At 35.4% G+C, this 27,115-nt stretch overlaps 1 protein-coding gene across 1 annotated transcript in view; it reads left to right on the top strand.

Moving 5' to 3' along the window:
• CNTNAP2 (contactin associated protein 2) overlaps positions 1 to 27,115 on the top strand; it is a 1,887,185-nt gene that overhangs the window by 1,287,995 nt on the left and 572,075 nt on the right. The window contains exon 16 of the mRNA XM_044678981.1: positions 15,238 to 15,394. Within this exon, the coding sequence (XP_044534916.1) occupies positions 15,238 to 15,394 (157 nt within the window). The remainder of the gene's footprint in view (positions 1 to 15,237; positions 15,395 to 27,115) is intronic.

Here is a 27,115-nt window from a genome sequence, read left to right as displayed (position 1 = left end):
CTGCTTCCTTAACTTGTAATGAGCTTCATAAGGCAGTTGGAGTTGATTTTTCATGCCATTGTCCTCTTCCCTACATGAGTATATACGTTAATGACAAATAATGTTGTTTTCTATATCCATAGGTATTTAACGAATGGTTGTTGACTTTCTGCTTCAAGGAACTCCAATTTAATTAGAATTTAGGGATTCCTTCTACCCAGTATAGAGTAGAATTTATTATTTTTACTAAGTTGTCTTTTTGAGTTTCGTTGTTGTTCAGAAGATTAAGTTTTATTGCACTCTTCATGACTCCATGTACCAAAGTAGGCTTGGCTCTTTTATTCTCTCCTATCTCTAGAAGCCTGTGAAAGTTCATGTTCATTGTTTCCATGACACTATCCATCTGCTTTCTATTTTTCCTTTCACTTTACTCTTTCTTTCATTTGAATCTTTAAGATCAGTGACTATGATATAAAGTCCTATAGATAAAAACAGAAGCAATGTATAATATAGAGATTTCAATGTGATATTTCAAGAGATATATTTTAATCAATAACTTAGAAGTAAGTGTTGTAGATTTTAAAATTTCTGAAAACAAGAAATTTTTGATAGAATTTAATATCCATAAGAGAATTTTTGCTTTTGTCTTTGTGGTTCCATCATGGATTGATGGACATTAATAAAAATAATAATGATAATACACAATGGAAACTCACATGTATATAGTTCTTAAATGTTTACAAAGAATTTTGCATAAATTAATTTCTATGAGTGATATTTTAAATGCCTTGAATATTTCCTGCCATATAGTAAACACTTAAACACTTGTGGAAACAAATTAAGTTTCTTAGTTTCTTTTTATATCTGAGAACTTCACCTTTGGGTCATGTCAGAATCTCTGCCAGAGAAGCAAAGACAGATTAGTTGCTCATTATGACGTCATTTTCTTTTTTTATTTAATAATTTTTATTTTTTAGAAAAGTTAACATGGTTACATGATTCATGCTCTTACTTTCCCCTTCACCCCCCGACTTACCCCTACCCATAACCCACCGACTTCCCCCTACCCATAGCTGATGTGCACTTCCACTGGTTTTAACATGTGTCATTGATCAAGGCTTATTTCCAAATTGTTGATAGTTGCATTGGTGTGGTAGTTACGAGTCTACATCCCCAATCATGTCCACCTCAACCCATGTGTTCAAGTAATTGCTTTTCTTCTGTATTTCCACTCCTGCAGTTCTTCCTCTGAATGTGGGTAGCATCTTTACCATAAGTCCCTCAGAACTGTCCTGGGTCATTGCATTGCTGCTAGTACAGAAGTCCATTACATTCTATTTTACCACAGTATATCAGTCTCTGTGTACAATGTTCTTCTGGTTCTGCTCCTTTCGCTCTGTATCAATTCCTGGAGGTCTTTCCAGGTCACCTGGAACTCCTCCAGTTTATTATTCCTTTGAGCACAATAGTATTCCATCACCAGCATATACCACAATTTGTTCAGCCATTCCCCAATTGAAGGACAAATTCTCCTTTTCCAGTTTTTTGCCACCACAAAAAGCACAGCTATAAATATTTTCATACAAGTCTATTTATCTATGATCTCTTTGGGGTACAAACCCAACAATGGTATGGCTGGATCAAAGGGCAGGCATTCTTTTATAGCCCTTTGAGCATAGTTCCAAATTGCCATCCAGAATGGTTGGATCAGTTCACAACTCCACCAGCAATGCATTAATGTCCCAATTTTGCCACATCCCCTCCAACATTCATTGCTCTCCCCTTCTCTCATTTTAGCCAATCTGCTAGTTGTGAGGTGATACCTCAGAGATGTTTTGATTTGCATTTCTCTAATTATTAGAGATTTAGAGCACTTTCTCATGTGCATATTGATAGTTTTGATTTCTTTATGTGAAAATTGCCTATTCAGGTCTCTTGCCCATTTATCAATTGGGGAATGGCTTGATTTTTTATACAATTGATTTAACTCCTTGTATATTTGAGTAATTAGACCCCTGTCAGAGTTTTTTGTTATGAAGACTTTTTCCCAGTTTGTTGTTTCCCTTCTGATTTTGGTTGCATTGTTTTGATTTGTACAAAACCTTTTTAATTTAATATAATCAAAATAATTTATTTTACATTTTGTAATTTTCTCTAACTCTTGCGTGGTTTCAAATTCTTTCCTTTCCCAGAAATCTGACAGGTATACTACTCTGTGTTCACTTAATTTTTTTATAGTTTCCCTCTTGATATTCAAGGCATTCACCCATTCTGAATTTATCTTGGTGAAGGGTGTAAGATGTTGATCTAAACCTAATCTCTCCCATATTGTTTTCCAAATTTCCCAGCAGTTTTTGTCAAATAGTGGATTTTTGCCAACAAAGTTGGGTTCTTTAGGTTTATCATACACTGAATTGCTGACATCACTTACCCCAAGTCTATTCCACTGATCCTCCCTTCTGTCTCTTAGCCAGTACCATACCATTTTGATGACTGCTGCTTTATAGTATAGTTTAATATCTGGTACTGCTAGGCCACCTTGCTTCACATTTTTTTTATTAGTTCTCTTGATATTCTTTATCTTTTGTTATTACAAATGAACTTTGTTATAGTTTTTTTCTAATTCAGTAAAAAAGTATTTTGGTAGGTTGATAGCTATGGTGCTAAATAGGTAAATTAATTTGGGTAGAATGGTCATTTTTATTATGTTAGCTCTTCCTACCCATGAACAACAAACGATTTTCCAATTGTTTAGATCAAGTTTTAATTTTTTGGGAAGTGTTTTGTAGTTGTTTTCATATAATTCCTGTGTTTGTTTTGGTTGATAGATTCCTAAGCATTTTATATTGTCTCAGGTGATTTTAAATGGTGTTTCTCTTTCTACCCCTTGCTGCTGTGATGTGTTGGAAATATATAGAAATGCTGATGATTTATGTGCATTTATTTTGTTTCCTGCAACTTTGCTAAAGTTGTTGATTATTTCTACAAGCTTCTTAGTTGATTCTCTAGGATTTTTTAAGTAGACCATCATGTCATCTGCAAAGAGTGATACCTTAGTCTCCTCATTGCCTATTTTGATACCTTCAATTTCTTTTTCTTCTCTAATTGCTACTGCTAGTATTTCTAGTACAATGTTAAATAATAGAGGTGATAATGAGCAAGCATCTTTGTTTCACTCCTGATATTATTGGGATGGCTTTTAATTTATCCCCATTGCATATGATGCTTGTTGATGGTTTTAGATATATACTGTTTATTATTTTTAGGAAAGGTCCTTCTATTCCTATACTTTTCAGTGTTTTCAATAGGAATGGATGCTGTATTTTGTCAAAGGCTTTTTCAGCATCTATTGAGATAATCATGTGGTTTTTGTTTGTTAGACTGTTGATATGGTCAATTATGTGGATGGTTTTCCTAATGTTGAACCATCTTTGCATTCCTGGTATAAATCCCACCTGATCATGGTGGATAATTTTCTTGATCACTTGCTGAAGTCTCTTTGCTAGTATTCTATTTAAGATTTTTGTGTCTATGTTCATTAGGGAGATTGGTCTATAGTTTTCTTTCTCTGTTTTTTTTCTACCTCGCTTTGGAATCAGGACCATATTGGTGTCATAAAAGGAATTTGGTAGGACTCCTTCTTTGCTTAATATATCAGATAGTTTGTATAGTATTGGGATTAGTTGTTCTTTGAATGTTTGATAGAATTCACTTGTGAATCCATCAGGCCCTGGTGATTTTTTCTTAGGGAGTTCTTTGATGGCTTGTTCAATTTCTTTTTCTGATATGGGATTATTTAGTTATTCTATTTCTTCTGCTGTTAATTTAGGTTATTTATATTTTTGTAAATATTCATCCGTATCACCTGGATTGTTATATTTATCTCTATATAATTGGGCGAAATAATTTTTAATGATTGCCTTAATTTCCTCTTCATTAGAAGTGAGGTCTCCCTTTTCATCTTTGATACTCTCAATTTGGTTTTCTTCTTTCCTTTTTTTATAAGATTGACCAGTATTTTGTCTATTTTATCAGTTTTTCAAAATACCAGCTTCTAGTCTTATTTATTAATTCAATAGTTCTTTTACTTTTGATTTTTATTAATTTCTCCCTTGATTTTTAGTATTTCTAATTTAGTTTTCATCTGGGGATTTTTAATTTGCTCGCTTTCTAATTTTTTTAGTTGCATGCCCAATTCATTAATCTCTGGCCTCCTTAATTTATTAATATATGCACTCAAGGATATAAATTTCCCCCTGAGTACTGCCTTGACTGCATCCCACAGAGTTTGGTAGGATGTCTCATCATTGTCATTCTCGTCCATGAAATTGTTGATTGTTTCTATGATTTCTTCTTTGACCAATTGGTTTTAGAGAATCATATTATTTAATTTCCAATTAGTTTTTGATTTATCTGTCCAGGTGCCCTTACTAATTAGTATTTTTATTGCATTATGATCTGAGAAGGTTACATTTATTATTTCTGTTTTATTTTGCATTTGTTTGCAATGTTTCTGTACCCTACTACATAGTCAGTCTTTGTGAATGTACCATGTACAGCTGAAAAAAAAGGTGTATTCCTTTTTGTCCCTATTTATTTTTCTCCACATATCCATTAAATCTAATTTTTCTAGGATTTCATTCACCTCTCTTACCTCTTTATTATTTATTTTTTGGTTTGATTTATCTAGATCTGAAAGAGGAATATTTAGATCTCCCACTAGTATGGTTTTACTATCTATTTCCTTCTTGAGCTCTACCAGTTTCTCCTTTATGAATTTGGATGCTATGTCATTTGGTGCATACATATTGAGCAGTGTTATTTCCTCATTGTCTATACTGCCTTTTATCAGGATGTAATTACCAACTGTTGTGATGAAGATTAGTTAGTAATTAGTTAAGTATTAAGGGGGACCTAGCAGGAAGGGCTGGAGCTGGAGCATTCCAAGATGGAATGAGGGAGTAAGAAGTAGGTGCTTGTGCCCTGAGAGAGAGACTCCATTAATGGTTGGCATAAACTGTTGCTAGCCCTGGGATATCTCAGACCCTGCATCCTGATTTCCCTGGGATCCTGAGTGGTGGTGGTTTCTAACAAAGAGGACAAGACCTACAGAGCAGTACCAGGTGTAGGAGGAGTTTGGGATCTGGTGGACAACATCTCAAGCACACTCTCTCTACTTGGATACCTTGGACCACCTTGGCTTTTGACATCCTGTGATCATCGGTGGATTACAATGAGAACCCCAAAGCAGCCTTCAGCCCTTAGCTGTGCTGATCAAGCCTGGCTGGAACCAGGTTTGAAGCAGCCCCCCAGAGACTCCATTACAGCTCCTTTGGGCTCTGCCTGCTAGATCACTAAGATTAGAGTAGAGAAGTCCTCCCCTTGCCCTGTGGTTTTGCCATTTAAGTTTTAGAGTAGAATCCCTTATCCCACCTTTATAAGTAAATCATAATTAAAACTGTTAAAAAAAAAGCCCTTTACCTTGGCTGCTGGTTTTAAAACTCTGACCTAGTGGTGACAGTTGGTCAACAGCCATTCTTTTCAGTTAGAAGGAGCCTGGCTGTGAACTCTGGTCTCTCTATCAAGGTCCTGTCTCTCCTACAACCCAGTATGTGTACCCACAACCATTTAGATTTATTTTAACATCCCTGGTGCCCTCCATGTATCCATCTTTTTACACTTCCCTGTCTTTTTTAATCATATTTATTTTTACTTTGGCTTTGTCAGAAATCATGATTGCCATTCCTGCCTTCTTTTTCTCATTTGAAGACCAAAAGATTTTGCTCAAGCCCTTTACCTTAAACCTGTGTATGTCCACCTGCCTCATATGTGTTTCTTGTAGACGGCATATGGTAGGATTTTGGTTTCTAATCCATGCTGCTAATTGCTTCCTTTTTATGGGTGAGTTCATCCCATTCACGTTCAGAGTTATAATTATTACTTGTATATTCCCCAACATTTTGGTATCCTCTCCTAGTTCTATCTCTTCTTCTTACAGTATTTCCTTTTAAACCAGTGGTTTGCTTTATCCAGTCCCCCTTGTCCCCTCCCTTGATTTACTTCTCTTTCTACCCCCTCCCTTATTATTCCCCTCTTTTTTATTTTTAAGGCCTAATGAATTCTCTCCCTCTTCTTCTCCCCTCCCTTTTTTGACCTCCCCACTCCCCTGCTCCCCTTAGTTTATCCCTTCTGACTTTCTCAGTTGCTTTAGATAGAGTTCTATATCCCAATAGATATAGCTACTCTTCCCTCTCAGGATTAATTCCACTGAGGGTAAATATTACCTCTTAATGCTCTCTTCCTCTCCTTCTTATAATAGTATTCATCCCCTCCCCTTCCCATGCCCTCTTTGTATGTAATAGAATATCCTGTTTTTCTTATTCATTCAAGTTTCTCTTGGTGTCCTCTACTATTTTCCCCCCTTCTTTCCCACCCCCATATCATCTTAGACCATTTAGTACTCCAACCTCTCCCTATGAATAATTCTTCTAATTACTATAATAGTGAAAACTATAATAGTGATTAGAGTTCACTACAGAGAATTACACATAACATTTCTCCACATAGGAATACAAATAATTAGATCTTATTGAAGCCCTTAAAGAGGCAAATTTAAAAAATAAGAGTTTTCTTTCTTTCCCCTCTGTTTCTCATTTACCTTTTCATGTTTCTCTTGATTCTGGGGGTTGGATATCGAACTTTCCATTTAGTCCTGGTCTTTTCTGTGCAAATACTTCAAAATCTTCTATCTTGTTGAATGCCCATATACTTTCCCCTGGAAGTATATAGTCAGTTTTGATAGGTAGGTGATCCTTGGTTGTAGGCCCAGTTCTCTTGCCTTTCTGAATATCATATTCCAAGCCTTGAGGTCTTTTAGCATGGAGGCTGCCAAATCCTGTGTGATCCTGATTGGTGCTCCTTGATATCTGAATTGTCTCTTTCTGGCTTCTTGTAAAATTTTTTCTTTTACTTGGAAGCTCTTGATGGCTATTATATTCCTGGGGGTTTTCTTTTCAGGGTCTAGTGTAGAGAGTGATCTATGGATCCTTTCAATGTCTATATTGCCCTCTTGTTGTAGAACTTCAGGGCAGTTTTGCTGAATAATTTATTTTATTATGGAGTCCAAATTTCTATTAATTTCTGCTTTTTCAGGGAGACCAATGATTCTCAAATTGTCTCTTCTAGACCTGTTTTCTTGATCTGTCAATTTCTCATTGAGATATTTCATGTTTCCTCCTATTTCATCAGTCTTTTGGCTTTGCTTTATTTGTTCTTGTTTTCATGAGAGATTCTTTGGCTTCTAATTGCTCAATTCTAGCCTTTAGAGACTGGTTTTCCTTTTCAATCTGATCATTTCTGGTCTTCAACTTACTTGCCTCACTTTCCAATTGTGAAATTCTGCCTTTTAAATTGTTATTTTCTTGCCTGATTTTGGTTTCTATTTCGCTTACCATTTCATTTGATTTTGGGGCATCTTTCTCCAATTGGGAGTTTCTGTCTTCTAACCTGTTAATTTCCCATTGAGATATTTCCCACTTCTCTCGCCAAATCTCTTCCATCTTTCTTGTCATCTCAGATTTGAAGTCTTCAAGAGCTTGTGACCAGTTTTCATTATTTTGGGAAGGTTTGGATGTGATGGCTTGTTTGTTCTCCTTTGCTGTTTGCTCTGTTGTCTGGATTTTCTCTGTGTAAAAGTTGTCAAGTGTTAAAGATTTCTTCTTGTTGATCTTTCTCTTCTTGGGTTTCTGATTCTGGCTTGCCATTGTTAGCCCAGAGCCTTCTCAGCTTTATCCTCACATTCAGGATCTGTCTGCGTTCTTTAGGCTCCTGAAGTCTCAGGTCTAATTGTTCTTTGGGTCAAGCCTCCTGGTGGTCCCCTTGCTTGTTCCTCTGCCCAAGGCTCCTTTAACAGTCTCAGGGCACTGCTTCCACAGTCATGCACCCATCTGCACTGGGTCCCCACTCAACGTCCAAGCCTGTGCTCAAGATCCTTGTCTGTGCCTGTGTCCACTCCTTCACCCAGGCCTGAGCTCAAAGTCTGTGTTCAAAGTCCACGTGTTCTTTAGCCTCTTGGGGTCTTAAGTCTTGCTGCTCTCAGGGGCAGGCCGTGGAGCTGCCAATGACTTAATGGGTGCCCCAAACTTGCTCTAACTCTTGTGAGCTGGCTTTGGCACTGTAGGTGGTGGGTGGGGGGAGGGGTTTTCTCAGCTTGCATTTTAGTCAGAGTTGTTTCACGTCTTTATAGCATGGAAATGCCCCGAAACCAAATACCTTCAATGCTGCATCCTGTTGTGGGTCCCTTCATTTGTCTGGATTTGTTTTTATGTCCCCTTGAGGAGTCCTGTATGTTTCAGTTAGTAGAGGTCAAGCAGCTGCTTTTTATACTCCCGCCATCTTTGATTTCATTTTCTTAAAGGAACTCCTAGAATCTATTTCTAGAACTCTATGACTTCCTGGAGCAAATTTTGAAAGTCACAGGTCTAGATCACGTTTTACATAGAGGGGAACTGCAAGTGTCTTCTTCATGAAACAATATCATTGTTATTGTGAAATTTCCAGAAGGAAAAGTGGTACTGGTCTAGGCAGGGAAAGCATTGACACAAGATACAACAATGTGAGAATGGAACTGGTGAGGATTTTAGTATAACTTTACAATGCCCCAGGTTTTGGTGACAAGAACTTCTGTTTACCATGGCAGACAAATTTTTGGTTTTGTTCTAAGTTGCATGTTTTGTAGTAAAGGAAAGATTGCTGGAATTAGAGGTCAGAATGCTGAGTTTGAATCCTACCTCAGTCACTATTCTGTGACCATGGATATTTCATTTTTGTGAGAAATAAAAATTCCTCTGGTATTCACCTCACAATGTGGCTGTGAGCATCAAATGAGAGAAATTGCATATATTTAAGTCTTAGGTAAATGTCATTTATCATGGTCAAAGAGAATGTTCAGAGGTTGTGGTATAATTTGTAGAGGAAGAAGAAGGTATCGTTTTTAATTTTGAGTATAAAAATTCCCCTCTCCAAAAGTATCTTTTAGCTCAAAAGCCTGACAAGTTTATCTTTTCTCTTTCTTTTTCCTTGTCCTGTTTAATCAGCCAGGCTATAGTAAACACTTCACCATAATAAAGACTTTCCTTTCATCTTAAGTAAGTACAGACATTATGCCATCATTAGGTTTAATTCAATCCATATTTGGGCCCTTTCATTACATTGTATTTTTACTTTGATAATTTAGTTCTTTCCAACTTTGAGCATGTTTCCCATTACCTAATCTCCTTGTTACAATGATTTACACCTACTTAATTTAGTTAACAGCACTCTTCATCCTCAGAGGTTAGAAAGTGAATCTTGAACTCTGGGAAACAGATAATTAAATTATTTCTTTTTCCACCAGTCCATTTCTTTTCTTTCAAAATACCCCATCCTCTTTATCACCTTAAAATGGGGTAGATGGTTTGCTTTTCCCAAAAGTCAATTAACAGGTAAATAATGGACTGTGAAGTTAAAAAGTAGCACTCCAATTAGCATATAAATGAGGGAAGGCAGACTGCTAGCTTTAAACAAAGCTGCAAAAATCATTTCCCTTTCTGCTAAATTTCACATAAAAGTGGAATTTAATAATTGATGCTCAGTTATAGAATTTTGGTCACATTGCTGAACACTGGTCACCAAGGCTAGACAGTGCTGGTAGCCTGGGAAATGTGCTGCATATTAACCTTCTTCCTCCAAATGAGAATGTATAAGAAGCTAAGAAGAAACTCTTCCGCCTCTCTTACCCACCTTCCAAGTGATTGACTTCTAAAAGCAAATTTAAGAATTCAAAGAAATGGAGGAGAACAGGAAAGGAGTATAATCCAAACACAAGGGAAACACTGTAAAGGCACTGATTCATGATATGAGATTCCTATTACAAGGAGTAGCAAATAAAACAGTTTGATTGGACCATAGAATGGGTAAAGGGAAGCAATGTGAAATAAAATTTGAAAGGTAACCCAGAGCTGGATCATGACACACATAAAATGAGTTGATGATTTGTCCCAAAGGCAATAGGGAGTCATTGAAGTTTTTTTGAGAAAAAGAAAGACACATGGTTAAATTTGTGTCTTAGGAAATGATTTTGGTAGTTGTATAAAGAGTTTCTTGTAGAGAGAAAGAGAGGGAGAAAGAGAGAGAGAGAGATTCTTTCAGTAGTGCTGACAAAAGATGATGTTTAATATATGGGAGGAAGAGAGAGTTAAGAGTTGAGAATCACTAATAAGCTCTGACAATGAATGAAATGATAGTGATACCATCAAGACAAATAAGGGAGTAATTTCCTTAGGAGAGGAGTGAGGTGTTTTTGCCTCTTAGAACTGACAGAAAAAGTCCACATATTTATCTCATTTGATCTTTACAAGCAGTCTTTCAAGAAAAAAATCAAAGTTGTGTAATTGCCATTTTAAAAATGAGTAGAGATGCATTGTTTAAATGACCTACCCAGAAGTAATATGCCTAGAATGGAAAGCATATTGTAGGTCTATGGATTCTAAATCCATGGTCCTTTTTACTAATCCCCACTGTCCAATTAACTCTATCTGAAATTTATCTTAAGTCCATTTTTTGTGATGTAAAGAAAGCTCTACATTCCCAAGAAAACCTCTGTAAAAGAGGAAAGGGGTTTTTTTGTTGTTGTTGGACCCCTAGGTCTGCAGGAGCCATTATGTCATCATAACTATGACAACTCCAGATTAGTTCTTCCTGTCCTTATGGGAAAGGTGATATCATTTAATATGGCATCCTTCTTAGAACACAGTGTGGTGCTTTGGACCTAGTAGGAACTTACTCAATGTTTGTAGAATGTAATAAAATCAACTCATCATCCTACTTTATTTTTGTAATATTAAAGAAATACAATCTCCCATTAGAAAAATTACCATTACAAAGAGTTGTTTTCTATCACTCTTCCAGACTGCCAGAATGTTGATCTGATTGCAGTGAATGAATGAGTTGAATGAACTACACATTCTTTCTCTGCTTCCTAGCCCTTCCCTAAAATAATAGATTCAGATTGCATGGTACCTGCCTTGTTAGAGAGAAAAGAAGAGAGCTGCTGGATCCTTGAGCTGTAGTATATATATCAATAGATCAATTGTTTTGCAATAAAACAGAAACTCCACTTCATTTCTTTCACTCCTCCCAACTCAAGGATCCCAATCTACTTGCTAGGAAAAATCCTCTTCATATGTTAAACTCCTCAATAAATAAAGCCAAACAAAACTGGGAATCCCAGACATTTGGAGAAGAGATTAGTGAAGGTGGTATTGTAAGGGGTATTGTCATCCTCCTCCTGTCACATTATTTGTGTTATCATGGATGTCACAAAATTTCTCTGAACCTTAGTTTGCTCACCCATAAAATGGGGATAATAATATTTCTTCTCTTATATAAGGTTGTAGTGAAAACAAATGAGATAGAGTATATAAAGTTTATTGTAAAGTTCTGGTGCTATATAAATAAAAAATTAGCATTCTTTTTGAGTGAAAGATATTTTAATGATGCGTCCAATTTGTAGACCTTCCCACTTTTATTAGTATCCATTGATTTTAAAATTACATGACCAAAAAACTACTATGAATTTAATGGTATTTTAAATTTGTATCACAGAAAAATCTACATATGCTAGAAAATAATAATGCAAGCATGTAAGATTATTCTATTGATTTTGTATACAGAAGGTATGCTTTACCATCATCATTATTATTATAATATGTGTAGTGATTTATAGTTTGCAAAGCACTTTACCAAATATTATTTTATCCTCAGAACCCTGGAAGATAATATGCATTATCACCCTCCTTTTATAGATGATAAAATTAGGGAGAGGTTAAGTGATTTGCCCAAAGCCATACAGCTGATAAAGGTCTGGGGCCAGATTTGATCTCGTCTTCCTGACTCAAAGTCCAGCCCTTTTTCCACCATAGTACCCAGCTACCATCATATACTAAGTCTATATATTGGCGATAGAGAAAAATCAACATATCAAAACTTACTGTGCATGGGAAGCAACCAGTTGCAAAATTTCCTAGGGGCCTCTAGACCTCTATCCCTTACAATTTGGGAAACTCTTTTGCCCAAATGACTCTGAAAGTCACTTTACATTCTCTGAACCTCAGATTCCTTATCTTTAAAATGAAAGATTGTACTAGATTAGGAATTTTAACCTTTTATATATTATTAGTAGTCTGATAGAATATTAAATTTCTCAGAATAACATTTTAAATGCAAAAAAACTATATTGGATTACAAAAGAAGTCAATTATATTGAAATAGATTACTAATATATGTACTAAAAATCAAGATCAAATACTCTCAGATTGAAAACCCATAGATTGGATGATCTCTAAGGTCTTTTCCATCGCTAAGTCCAGGATCACTAATGCTTTGACAAAATATCAGAAAAAATTAATTACAGCAGAATTTGATTATGGCAGAACAGTTAAAATGACCAGAAAGTTCATTAAAATTTACTTTTTGTTCTGAATTCTTAAAGGCTGAATTCATTAGATTTTCTGATTCAAAGCCTGTTCTTCCTTTTTGATTCTAGTGATCCCTAAATAGTTTTTTGTTGTTGTCTTTGATTTTGGTAATTGTTGTTTTGCTTTAAGAAAGCCAAAGTTTGCAAGCCAGAACTTAACCAAATAGTCTCAAGGCAGAGTGGAAAAGAATATTAAACAAGAGGGTAAAAAAAAAAGAAAAGAAAATCTGGGTCTTCATTGTACGGCTAACTAGCTGTGTGAGCAGGGAAAAATCATCCTCCTACTCTAAAAGTATTACTTCAACTATAAAATGAGGTAATTGCCCTGAATGTCCTTGAAGGTTCCTTCCAGCTCTAACTTTCTAAGGTTTTATGACTACTTGCCCACAGATATGTTTAAACAGCCTATCCTATCAACTTAGTGGATAGCCAATAGTTGAAAAAAATTCCACTGTCCTACATTGCTATTCAACTGTAACAGATAGACTAGGATCTATTGGGAAGGGGAAAGTTCAATTTGAAATAGTTCCCATTCTCTCTTCTTACAGTAACTCTATTCCTGCAGCAGTATAGGAGGTATTTCCTAGTGGTAAAAGATCTATCTACAAAAAGTGATCACTCAGTGTTTTCTTTTATTGGAATGAAAAATTATTACTATGTCTCTGGTATCTCACAGTCTGTGTAAATGAGCAAGAAGCCAGCATAATACAACATAAAGAAAAATGCCACCAAACTTAGTTTCAAGAGAGACCTGGGTTCAAGTTGTACCTCTCATTTTTCTAAGCTATGGAATAATAAATGAGTGCTTTATTCTTTTTAAATTTCTGGTCCCAAATCTATAAAATGAAGATGATACGCTCACTATAGTACCCCACTCCTCACATGGTTTCATAATGATCTCCTGAAATAATGCTTCTGTAGTGCTTTGAAAATATGAAATAAGTTCTGTATAAATGATAACTATTATTATACTGGCCTTTTAACCAATTTGTTGAATGAAGGCAAGCAGGGGTTCTTTTTCCCATAAGTAAGATTGGATGGGTTATCCAGTAACCCCAGTGGATTTCTGGCACATGATTTGATATTTTCAGCACTTCCTCACTAGCCCACATTACATACTTAGAGATATACATCAAGTCTCCTAAGAGATCATGTTTAAGTATTTAGGGGTACAATATTATCCAACCTGATCCATAAGATAGATGATATAGATACATATATAGATATAGATATATAGATATAGATATAGATATAGATATAGATATAGATATAGACTTCTCTAAACCAAAGGAAAACCCCTAAGGGACCCCCTTCTGAATGACTTTGAACCTATGGAGTATTACTGCCCCATCTTGAGTGTTTGCTCTTTCATTTATACTAAAGAACCAACATTACTTCCATTCCTACCCCTCCTATAATTTCAGTAATGTCTTTAGATTTGCTTAGCTCTCACTGAATCTCAAAATATTCCTGAGGTCCTAAATTTTAAAAGACAGTTCAGAGGCAACAGATACCTAGAAAGTATTCAGTGTGTAACTGATCTCCTATAGAAACCTCATCTGTGTGTATCTTTGTGTGTATGAACTTATCTGTTTCCCTTAAATTTCTTAAGGAAGTTCTAAGAGGAAATGTCCTGTCCAGAAACTGGATCGTGAATCCTGTAGTAGTGGTGGGCAGCTGAGCATTCATTCAACATCTTTTTCCAAATGGCTCCAAACTCATGTTCTAATGGAAGTGTTTTCTAAAAAAAATTGAAGCATTTCAATCTATCTGGGAATGATGCTGATATGAAGTTTCCCAGACTGTGATGAGCTCTTGCACCTTTAGTTAAGATTTGACTTCAGGAACGGGGGCAAGTCATTTAATCATTAGCTTCTGAACATTTGAAGGAACTGGTTAGGAAGTGTAGGTAAATAGTATGGTTAGGGACAGCCTGAAGAAGGAAGTTGATGCCTTCAAGTATTTGAGAGACTGTTATGTGGAAATAGAATTAGCTTTATTCTATTTGATCCCCGCAGGAAGATCTAAAAAGAATGGGTAGAAGTTGCAAGAGAAATTGCAAAGGGGCACATTGAAGTTGACTTTTAAATTTATAGCAGGAAGGGACTTTAGAGACTATCTGGTCCAAACCTCCCCCACTCCATGTTACATATGAGAAATGTAAGCATTATAATGGTTAAATGACTTGCCCAGGACCATATAGGTAGTAAGAGTCAGAGATAGGATTTGAATTGAGGCTTTTCTCACTCCAACTCCAGGATTATATCCATTACTCCATATTACTTTCTGTTATATTGTGTTGGCTTTGGAATGTTTGAGGACCACTATACTAATGACATTGCTAGTCTCAACTGGGCCACTTAGACCAATGTCCAATAAAAATAAATATAAAAGAGTAAAGGAACTCTGTAATGTTTAGATCTATCCAAAAGTGGAATGGGTTATCTTTCTCATTGAACTGCCTTTGGAGGTCTTCAGGCAAAGGCTGGATGATCACTTTTTCAGCGTACTGTAGTGTTTTAGAGGTGATTCTTTTGCCAAGTGTGGGTTGGATTAGATGGCCACAGAGGTCTTTTTCAACTCTGACATCCTATGATTCTATGAAACATGAGAATAAAAATGATGATACAGCCTAAGTTGACCAACATTAAAACAAAAAAAGGAAAAGGAGTTGTTATTCAACACATCATGTTATTCAATATAATAGATTCTGAGCTTACTATTTTCCCAATTGTGTTTTGCAGATGGAAGCCCTTATACCTGGTGGGTTGGAAAAGCCAATGAAAAGCATTACTACTGGGGTGGTTCCGGACCTGGGATCCAGAAATGCGCGTGTGGCATTGAACGTAACTGTACTGATTCCAGATACTACTGTAACTGTGATGCTGACCATAAACAGTGGTAAGTGCCTATTTTGGACATTCCTCAGGCAAGCAGCCAGTGTTAACTGTGTATTTAAACTCATTAGATATAATGGGAAGTTTGCAGATTACTGAGTGTAGGTTCTCAAGGTTTGGAGCTAACTGACTGGCAAATGTCAATAACATCCAAAAAAGTACAAAGCCAGAAAGAGATCAGCATAGGAAGGACATGAGTTGAGAAATAGACGGGTATATAATTGATATGTTAATATTTCATTAAGTCAGAAAAATAATGAGCCCTGTAGTGGATAGTGATTTGGGTGATAAACGAGAGAGATGCTCTTCTTAACAAGAGAAAGGGGCTGGCAATGGACAGGGAACCATGGAAGCATGTCCATGCCAAGTGGTGTCTTCTACTGAAGGCCGTCTCATGCTGAAATGTGGACTTTGAATCTCTCTACAGAAAGCCCTTCCCTGTTGTTACCTTCAGCCATCTTTCATCCCTTCTTTTCTGTCGTTTCTTGTTCTCTTTGATAATTCTCTGATAGCAAGTCAGTCTAGGATGTATTTTGTCTTGGAAACCTTTTATCTCTTTCCCAGGCAAAAACATAGTTTTCTGGTCATTTGTCCAGCTCTGCAGCAAGGGTCTGCATATGTCAGCAGGAAGAGAAGGCAAAAATCAGCTGTCACTCAGCATGGGAAAGACAGATCCCTGAAGTTTATATTTAGTAACATGAGACCTGGTTATGCCTTTTTTCCAAGTCGTTATAAAAATAGGTATCATTTACTCAGCATGTTAAAGCTACAAAGTGTTTCATTTATATTATTTCATTTGATGATGGTAAGAATAGCTGATAATTATACAGCACTTCAAAGCTTGAAAAATACCTTTTATGCATTCCTTCAATTCTCTTAGGCCTCTTCATTATTTTATATAGGTATGTAAGTATTCAAAGCATTATCTCTATTTTAAAGTTGAGGAAATGGAAGTTCAGAAAAGGTGATATATCCAGGCTATACATCTTGCCAGTGATAGAACAGAGACCTAGAGATTCTGTCCCTCTGTTTATTGCTTTCCCCACCATATCAGCTACCTCTTCAGGCTTTTCAGGAGCCCTGAGATGTGCTTTTTGCTCTATTCCAGTTTCTTGTCCTAAAGACATTTTTATTTGAGCCTGATATTTCTTAGTAATGCTTGCCTATTTTGCATAACTCTCTTCTACCAAATATTAAAAAGAAGCACTTAGAAGGCCATAGTTACTACAAAGAGTAATCAGAAATTAAGATACAGAATGGATATCAAATTGTATATTTATGATAATATCTGTAAGAAATGATTCATCATTTCCAAAGAACCATCTTTCTTATATTAAGGCTGCTTGGCAACTTAGAATACCCAGGTAAGATTATTTTAGAGAATATTTGTACTAAAAATCTTAGAAACAACTTTTTTTGTGATTATGTGGTTGTCTAACGCTAAGGAAAGAATTAAGTTTACCAAAATTTTAATCTGATATATTGACTTAAAGGGTGAAAAGATGTGTAACATATAGCAATACTGTTTAGTAATAAGTGTAAAATAACGAATTCAGAATACTACAGAGAAAATGTAAGTAGACAAATTCAGAAGGAAAAAAGGGGAAAATAGTTATGCAAATAGAATTCAGATTCCTAGGAATAAAAATAGCAACTATAAAGATAAAAGTTAGGATACAATTAGAGGCTTTATTAAATATCAACTTTCAAGATACAATGTGAGTTAAGATTAATTTGAGAATGGGTCTTCTCTGAACTGCCTTGCATTCATTAGTGAGAATTATTCAATTAGAGGAGCTGGGTGGTTTTGATCTTCCTTTGTTGTCCCTTTATTTTTTTTAAGGGCAATGGGAGTTAAGTGACTTGTACAGGGTCACATAGCTAGGAAGTGCCTGAGGTCATATTTGAACCTAGGACCTCCTGTCTCTAGGCCTGGCCTCAGAGAGTTTGCATCTTACTAGGATGTAATTCATTAGTTATCCATTTACAAGAAAAATTAGTTTTCAACATTTTTTCTAAATCATATTTTTTCTTCAGGTTCTATACGTTGAATTTTCAGAAATATCTCAGTTTTATGTAATCAAGTTCTTTTCTTTATATTGTCTTATAATTTTCATCCCTTGCTTTGGCAAGAATCATACCTTTTGCCAAATTTAGGAGATATATGCTTCCTTTGTTCTTCATTTTTTAAAATAATTTATTCTATAGATATAAGATATTGATCTAAATCTAATTTCTAACAAATTGCTTTCCAGTTTTCCCAGCAATTTTTATCAATAGGAAGCCTTACTCTATATGTGACTATCCCTGAGTTTATCAAATATTAAATTATTGTGTTAAATAGTTTTTACATCTTTTTTTACCTATTCTGCTCCACTGATCAACTTTACTACATTTTAAATATCAGCAAATCATTTTAATAATTATTTCTTTGTAGGATAAATTAAAATCTGTCCTTCCAGGCACTCTTCAATCCTATATTTTTCCTTGGATATTCTATGATTTTTTCTTCTTCCAGATAAATTTCACTGTTATTTTGTCTAGTTCAGTGGTGGACAAACTATGACCTGCAGGCCATTTGCAGCCCCCTGAAATGTTCTATCTGGCCACATGACATTATTCTGAATCTGACAAATACAATGAGTAGGATACAATACAATGAAACTTCCAAAGAGTTGCCTTAGAAACAGACTGACTGATGAGCATTTCCTTTCCTTTGGCCCCCTCTTTAAAAAATTTGCCCATCACTGGTCTAGTTGTATAAAATAAAACTTCAAGGTTTGTTTTAGAACCAAATATGCAAATTAATTTGCTTATATTGCCATTTTTATTTTATTGGCACAGTCTAACCATGAGCAATTAAGATTTCTTTAATTATCTAAGTCTATTTTAATAAAAAGTGTTTTACAGTTATATTTTTATATTTCCTAAGAGCAATGCTGTAAATGTTCTGTGTTTACTTTTAATGCCTTTTCATTGAATATTATTTCTTTTTTTACTTGGTTAGAAATATATTAACTTAAATTTTTGTTATTAGCAATTTGAAACATATTTTTAAATGGTTATTCTTCATTTGAATTTTTTATTGAAAAGCTTTTGAGTCCTTTCTTTTGGCCATATTACAATGGGGCCAAAGCATTTGGAGTTATATATTTGTGTCAATTGCATATATATAAACATATGTACATATGTTTATGTATATAATATGTGTATGTATGTATGTATGTATCAGGATTTCATTGGTGATTTTTAAAAAAAATATTTCCCCAACTCTATCATTGTCTTCTCATATAGCTTTTTTGGGGGAGGGTTGTTGTTATACAAAAGCATTTTAATTTTATGCCACTTTTCTGAATAATTTTATGAAGTTTTTTTTAATAACTTCTATCTCTTGCTTAATTATTTTCTTGTTTTATGCATCAGAAAACTAAAGCTTAAAAAGATGAAGTGTTTTGCCCATAATCACAGTTACTGGCAGATCTAGGACTAACCTTCATCTCTAGGTTCCTAGTAAGGATTCTTTCCACTATCCCATAGTAATGAAATTTGATATTTATTTTGTGAGAATTGTGAATTTTGCATAGGAAAAGAAAATGAGTCGTTGTCAATTTAATAGGGATAATAATATAGTGCAGACCAGACACTTCTTAGGAGACAAACCACCTTAAATTGGGCATAAATGTTAAACATTAAAACTTTTTTTTCAAAGCTAAAATCCGTGAATATGGAGCTAGGATAAATGAGATTGTAGCTAAAAGCATGGCTGGTTTTAACAATACAGCTACAGTGCCATGAAAGAACTGTAACCATCTCAATAATTGCCTGATTATCTTATGCCACAAAAAAAGTTTTGTGTAATTATTTCCTGTGATGGCATGTGATTTAACATTTATGATTTACTATTCATAGTAACAGTAAATATTCCCACCTACTGTGGCAGAGCCCTAATTAACCAAGCTCTGGTTTCAGATAAGTGGCCACTGCTGGGTAATTCTTTGTCTCTTTTAGACTGACTCAGTGAGCTAAATAATCACTTGTGAAATAAGCAGTTGCAAGATGAAATTATCAGAGGTTTTGGAGGCAGAATGAGTGCTATTACTTGACCTAATCAGTGGATTCAACAAGCATTTATTATGTGCCTACTATTTTCAAGAATTTGTAGAACAATAAAATCTTAAAAAAAAACATTTAAACATTTAAGCTCCTAACCTGCTTTGAATCTATGATCTTACCTCACCTAGAAGGATCCTATGACATGCTTTAGCACATCCCTCTCATTTTAGAGGGCAGCTATGTGGCAGAGTAGATACCACTATTAGATCTTTATCCCAAAGAGATTTTAAAAATGGGAAAGAACCTGTTTATACAAAAATATTTATAGCTGCTCTTTTTGTAGTGGCAAAGAATTGGAATTTGAAGGGATGTGCATCTGTTGGAGAATGGCTGAACAAATTGTGGTATATGATGGTGATGGAACACTATTGTGCTTTAAGGAATGATGAACAAGATGATTTCAAAAAGAGCTGGAAGGACCTACATGAGCTTATGCAGAGTGAAATAAGCAGAACCAGGAAAACATTGTAGAAACAAGCTCAATCCAGCTTCATCTGGCCAAGATTAGATATCCTGAGCGTATGGGCCAGTCAAAGCACAGGTATATGACCTTTGTCACCAAATAAAACAATATCAAAATTATTTTTGTCCTAAGTAATTTGAACATAAGTAATTTGTACCCCAAGAAGAATTAAGACAAGGAATTTAGGGCAGGTGCTTTTTTTTCAAGACAAAAAAAAGAGGGGGTGGCAAAACACTTGTATCTAAATTCATAAATAGTCAAAACAACTTTTCTTCTCTGTGGATTTAAGCTCTTTTTTGTTGATATAACTGCATGCACACAGGTTTTGTTGAGGATCTCCTTCTTGAAATCAATGGCATTGCAGCCTGTTTCTTCCCCTTATTACTTTCTCTCACTTATTCCTCCATATTTTCTGATGTCCTTAACCTTGTATCTTTTCCAACAAATTGTCTCAGCTTCCTTGAGCTTTGAAGTTTAGAGTTCAGTAGACTAACAACTTATCCATTAAACCTCTCTCTTAAACATAGCCAGTGATTTATTTACTAATTTCAATGTTTTTTTTTGTTTTTCTCTTTTTACAACTTTACCTTCTGTCTTAGAATTGATATTGTCATTTCCAAGTCAGAAGAACTGTAAGGACTAGACCAGTGATGGGTAAACTTTTTAAAGATGGGGCCAAAGGAAAGGAAATGCTCATCTGTCAGTCTGTTTCTAAGGCAACTCTTTGGAAGTTTCATTGCATTGTATCCTACTCATTGTATTCGTCAGATTATGAATAATGTTGCTGGCAGGATAAAACATTTCAGGGAGCCACATTTGACCTGCGGGCTGTAGTTTGCCCATCACTGGACTAGACAATTGGAGTTAAATAACTTCCATAGGGTCACATAGCTAGAAAATGTCTGAGTACAGATTTGAACCCAAGACCTCCCATCTCCAAGCCTAGCTCTCTGTCTATTGAGCCACTTAGCTACTCTTAGTGGCTTTTTCTCAATCCTCATTCCAGAGCTTTCCACAGAAAATGCTGCTTTTTGACTATCATTCTTTTTTTAAACATTTATTAATATTGATTTTTAACATGATTACATGATTCATGCTCCTACTTTCCCCTTCACCCCCTGCGCTCCCCCACCCCACCCCCGTAGCTGATGTGCATTTCCACTGGTTTTAACATGTGTCATTGATCAAGACCTATTTCCAAATTATTGATAGCTACATTGGTGTGGTAGTTTTGAGTCTACATCCCCAATCATGTCTGCCTAAACTCATGCATTCAAGCAATTGCTTTTCTTATATGTTTCCTCTCCTGCAGTTCTTCCTCTGAATGTGGGTAGCATCTTTACCGTAAGTTCCTCAGAGCTGTCCTGGGTCATTGCATTACTGCTGGTACAGTTGACTATCATTCTTACCTGACATTCTCTTTTTTGGTTTTTAAAACTTTCTCATGATTCTCCTACTTCTCTAAACACACTTCATCTCATTCTGTGGCACATTAACTTCATCCATCTCCTTATTATGGAAAATGCCTCTCCCCTAAATTGTCTGTACTAGTTATAGGATCATAGATATAGAATTAAAAAAGACCTTGGATACAATCTAGTCCAACCTCCTCACTTTGTAGCTAATGAAACAACTCCAGCAAAGTTAAGTGACTTATCCAGTGTCATACAGATAATAAATATGAAATCCAAAATTTGAGCCTAGGTCCTTTGAGTCCATATCACGTGCTTTTCTACTGTATTGTTTATTCTTTTCTCTATACTCTCTTCTGTGGAGGTGCTTCTTCATTCTCAAGGGCTAAGTTATCACCTCTGTGTAGTTACCTGACACATCTATCCCTCTACACTCTGCCGAGTTTCATTTACACATCTCCAACTTTCCTAATGAGCATTTCCAAATGCATATCTTGCTGATACTTCTAATTCGCCACATCTAAACCTAAAATCACTGTCTTCTCTCCTAAACCAGACCATGAGTTGATATCTCTCCCATTCTTCCAGATAATATGACTTTTGATCACTCCTTACATCCATTCAGTTAAAAGTTTCTGTCAATTCTACCTTTATAACACTTTCTCAAATTTCACATGTTATGGATGGGACTCAGATTTAGAGTAGATGGGTTTTGTGCTCCTTTCAAAAATTTAACCAATCTGTGACCATTTCCCCTAATCATATATCTCCTACTAACTTTTATCTTGTAGAATCTTAATAGGAATAGAAATTTACTTATTTATTACTTAAATTTATTTATTAATGTAAAAGTGTCATTGTGCAAAGTATATTGTTTAGATTTAAACAAAGGTCCTAAATTCAAATCTTATCCTTGACTCTTTAGCATCTTTAGGTCTTTAGCATTCCCTTTTCTCTGGCTTTGTTCCCACCTTTTAGAATGAAGGCACTGGGATAGACAATCTCTGAGGTTGCTTTTAACTCCCTTTTTGTGATGTTGATACTTTGAATTAGCATTGGGAATATCTTGGGAAAGTTGAAAAATGGTGTAACTCTCATTTTTAACTCTGAAACTGATTGATTTCTTTGGCATTGACCAGCATGAGTAGGAAGCATACCACCCCATGCATCTGCTTCTTGTCAAGATATCTCTTGCCTTCCCTTCTGTTTCTTATCCATTCCACTATTCTGATTGGTGAGCAAGCTTAACTTTCAGGAAAACTGCACTATAAGCATATACGTGGGTAGGCTTCATCACATCCTTTTGAGCAAATAAATTACTCTCTGGAGAAGAAAACTAGTTTTTAATCCTATAAAAATGAGGAGTATGAATCAATATAATAAGAGCAACTCTCACACAAGTGTTATAAGCTCCAGTAGAGCTAAGTTGTTAAGCTAGGCAACAAACACATTTCTCTTTTTAGTTTGTTTTGATTATTTTTCTAATGAAGCCCAGGTTATAGGAAAATGTTTTATAGCTATTTTGCTTACTGAACAACCTTCATAGATACCTTTGTTTTGAGCTAATCATATCTATTTGCTGACTGGTGAAGGGGGGCACCCCAAAAGGGGTTTGTTCACATAAATGAGTGCAGGAGTTCCCTGTGAACCTGGGAATAACAGGCATCCTCTGGAAACTTTCCAAATGAGTACAAGTATAAGTTGAGTGAATAGCCCAGAAAAGGTAGCATATTTGCTTAAATGAGGCAAAATTAAAATATATTGAATTTTCAGAAATCCTCAAGCCTACCAGATCTTCTGATTTTAACTATATCCTTCAACTTCATTCATTGTGACTATTTCCAAAAAATTTATTGGTGTCATCTGAAGTCTTTTCTTTCCCTCATATTCCAAAGATTTGATTTGTCTCCTGTCTTTAATAGTTTCCATCTCAGAAATCTCAACAAAAGAGTAACAGAAAAAACAACAGCAACAACAAAAATAATAGCACGTATATGTTTAACTTTATAGTTTACTGTTCTTCCATTACTATCAGTGGAGAGTGGTATGAAGAATGCTGGGCAGGGATTCTTGATCTTTTTTGAGTCTTTGATCCTCTTGGCAGCCTGGTAAAGCTATGGACCCCTTTTCAGAATAATTTTTTGAATGCATAAAATAAAATATGAATGATTACAAAAGAACACTCTTCTAGTGAAATACAATTGTTAACACATTTCTTAAACAAGTTCACAGACCACAAATGAGGAATCTCCAAAAAGACCTAGGCTCATACTCTAGTTTTGATGTTTGCTATCAGTGTGATCCTAGGCAAATCACTCTATTCTCTAAAGCTCAGTTTCATCTGTAAAATGAGAATAATACTACTTTCATTAATTACTTCTCAAGATTTCCTTGAAGAAATTTCTACAGGGTAATGGATCACAGAATTAAACATCTTGGAGAAAGGATTTTTTTGCCATATATACCCCCAGGACAAGTTGCATGTAAGGTACCCTCATTTAATAGATAAGATACAGGATATCACTCAATATAAGTAAACACCTTGGGAGATTATGATGGAGAGAGAGAAACTAATCCCAGAGCAGTGAAGGACTTCAAATACCAAATTCCACACCATCTAAATTTAGTGTCCAGAGAAAAAGACCTCATCTCCAGCTCAGTTTAGGACTTTGGTCAACATTTTTCATTTTCAGTGTAGAAATGTAATGATCTGTGATGTCTTCCTTGAAAAGAATGAAAATAATAGATGTGCTTCAGATGTCCCATTTTCTTTGTCTTCTGGATTTGGGGGCTCATGCAAAGAATGATATTTTCCAGGCTAGAACAATGAAATAAAAATTCACCTTAGCATTTTCTTCTTCCCATTTCTGACTCATCAGATCTATTTAAATGAGTCCAAAAGAATCATTTCAGTAACAAAGAGCTAAAGATAATAGTTTTGAAGGTAAGGAGTTTGGAAAAGAGGATCATCACTTTCATAGCAAATGGCATAGCCATGTGAACTTACATTTCCAGGAATAACAAAAATATTACCTACAAATGGGCTTAATTTTAAATAAGTAGCATGTTTTTTTCCACTTACCTCTCTATCTACCCCCCTTAAGAGAATGCTAACCAAATCTCTCTGGAGACTCTTTGGAATGTCAGTAGGTTGGAAGAAGCAGGACTGACAATACATGACAACTACCCTTTCTTGTGAGTCTTTTTTCTAGGCGACACGCACACTCTGAATTGATCCACACAGTCCTGTTTGGGTTAACAAATCACTTAATCCAACCTCTCAATTTCTCAACATATTCATTTACCCTTACCTACTTCTACACTTCATTTCAGCAATACACAAAGATGATTTTGCACTTGATCTTTGTTTTGACCATTTTTTATTGCATATGTTTGCTATGGCAAAAAAAAAACACAAAAACAAATCATTGGTTTTATTGACCAAATTGAATTAAATAAAATTAATTTCTTTTTTAAAAACTCTTCCCTTCCATCTTAGAATCAATACTGTGTATTGGTTCCAAGGCAGAAGAGCAGTATGGGTTAGGTAATGGGTGTGAAATGGCTTGCCCAGGGTCACACAGCTAGGAAGTGTCTGAGGTCATATTTGAATCCAGACCTGGCTCTCACTATGCTGAGCCATCGAGCTGCCCCCAAATTCAATTAATTTCAAAAAAAATATTTGTTACATTCTCACTGCTGTTCAATGCATCATGTCAGTTAATGCCTTGAATGAAATTGCATGGAAGCAGAATATTCCTAGATCATTTAACTGAAAGTCTGTGGCATCTAAGTAGTTTTAGATGTACCTTTGTTTGAATTTATATGGTAACCATCAGTTATTTACTATAATGCTGTGTAAAACAGCTGCCAAAATAATTAACATGATTGCATCTCTTCCTTCCACAAGAACCTTCAATGGCACCATTTTCTATAAGTCAAACTACCCATATATTCTATATCTGAAACTTAACTTGGGGTTTAAACCCCTTTACAATATGATCTTAGCATTACTTACCAAGATGGTTTCCCATCACTCACTTTTATACATTCTACATTCAGGCTAAACAAACTTACTTGCTATTCCCCATACTTGGCATTCCATACCTCACCTCCAGGCTTTGGCAGAGAAAATAGCCAATAGCTGGCATTCACTTCTTTTCTCTTTAGGCAGCATGGTGGCTGCCTGCTCCTGGGTGCTTAACATATTAGTGCCAGACTTAGAGCACTCTTTTTAATGGCTTTAGTCAACCACAGTGCAGAACTTCCAAGCTTGAGCAATCTACCACCCTCAGCCATCGCCATAGCAGGAATTACAAGAAGATCCTCACAGAAACATTTATATTCTTTCCCCCTCCATTTTGTACTTATAATCTCATTGCTAAGCATGGTTATTGTTGTGCAGTCATTTCAGTTATATTCCCTTTTATGTCTCTCTTTCTTGGCAAAGATATTTGAGTGTTTTGCCATTTCCATCTCCAGTATATGTCTATTTTGTGGATGAAGAACTGAGGTAAATAAGAGTTAAGTGACTTGCCCAGGGTTACACTAATAAGTATATAAGATCGGTTTTAAACTTAGATCCTGTCATCATGATCCCATTTGATGTTTTCTTGGCAAAGATACTAGAGGGCTTTGCCATTTCTTTCTCCAGTTTTTGCCATTTCTTTCTCCAGGTCATTGTACAGATGAGGAAACTAAGGCAAACAGGTTTAAATTATTTGCCCTACTGTTTGAGGTCATATTTGAACTCAACCCAAGCTACAGCACCAAGGTGCCAGGATTACACCACTAATAAGTGTCTGAGGACTAATTTAAATTAAGATCTTTCTGACAGCCAGTGCTGTATCCAGTGGACAATGTAGGTGCCCTGTTGTAAAAGATAATATTTATCTTTTATTGTGCATAATAAAAAAATTCCAAGAGCAAATAAAGAGATATCTATTGTGTCCTTTAGTACTGATGCTTTATCCACTGAACCATCCACCTATCCCCTGCTACGCATGTTACATTGCCAATAATAAACACTCTATTAAAAAAATTGAGTGTCTATTATATTTTAGGTGTGGCACCTTACAAAAAATCAGCTCTCAAATACTTTTTGGTTTAGATTGGAATTAGTGTGTCAAAGCATGGCCCTCTTTCATTGGAAAAAAAGTTGGTGTGTGGTAAGAGTGGAGAATAAAGAAATTATACGTGGATGTTAATTGCTTTATTTCTCATATAAGGATTATTATCATTTCTAGACATATAAAACAGAAAAAGGAGATAGAAAAAATGCTATCTTGCATTTTCTGAAGGGAAAAATATACACAATATGTACAGACAAAAATGTACATTTTAAAGAGTTTAGTTCCAACTTTGTGGACATAGTACAGAATATTTTTGTTTCTTTATGGTTTAAATCATAAAAGAAAGGTAATTAGCCACCAGAGAAGATACTGTCAATTCAGTGCCAATACTATATGACCACTGTCCCTAAATAATATTGATGACTGAAAGAGAGGGAAATTCATCATGTGTGAGAATGTCAAATGTTAACATTGTGCTGCAGGTCCTTGAAAAGGACAGGCTACACCACTGAAATTTTAAATAAGCTTTTAAGCTTATTTTGAAATCTTAAACAAAAATAGGCATCAGATCTGAGAAGAACAAATACAGGAAACAATGGCTTTGGGGCAGCAGGGAAGAGAGGGCTTTTTTTAGAGGTGCCAAAAAAGAAAATCATTGTAGAGCC

The sequence above is a fragment of the Gracilinanus agilis genome, chromosome 5 (genome assembly GCF_016433145.1).
Source record: "Gracilinanus agilis isolate LMUSP501 chromosome 5, AgileGrace, whole genome shotgun sequence".
NCBI classification, from domain to species: domain Eukaryota; kingdom Metazoa; phylum Chordata; class Mammalia; order Didelphimorphia; family Didelphidae; genus Gracilinanus; species Gracilinanus agilis.
Note: the sequence above shows the minus strand (reverse complement) of the source record. Positions and strands in the feature narration are given on the sequence as shown.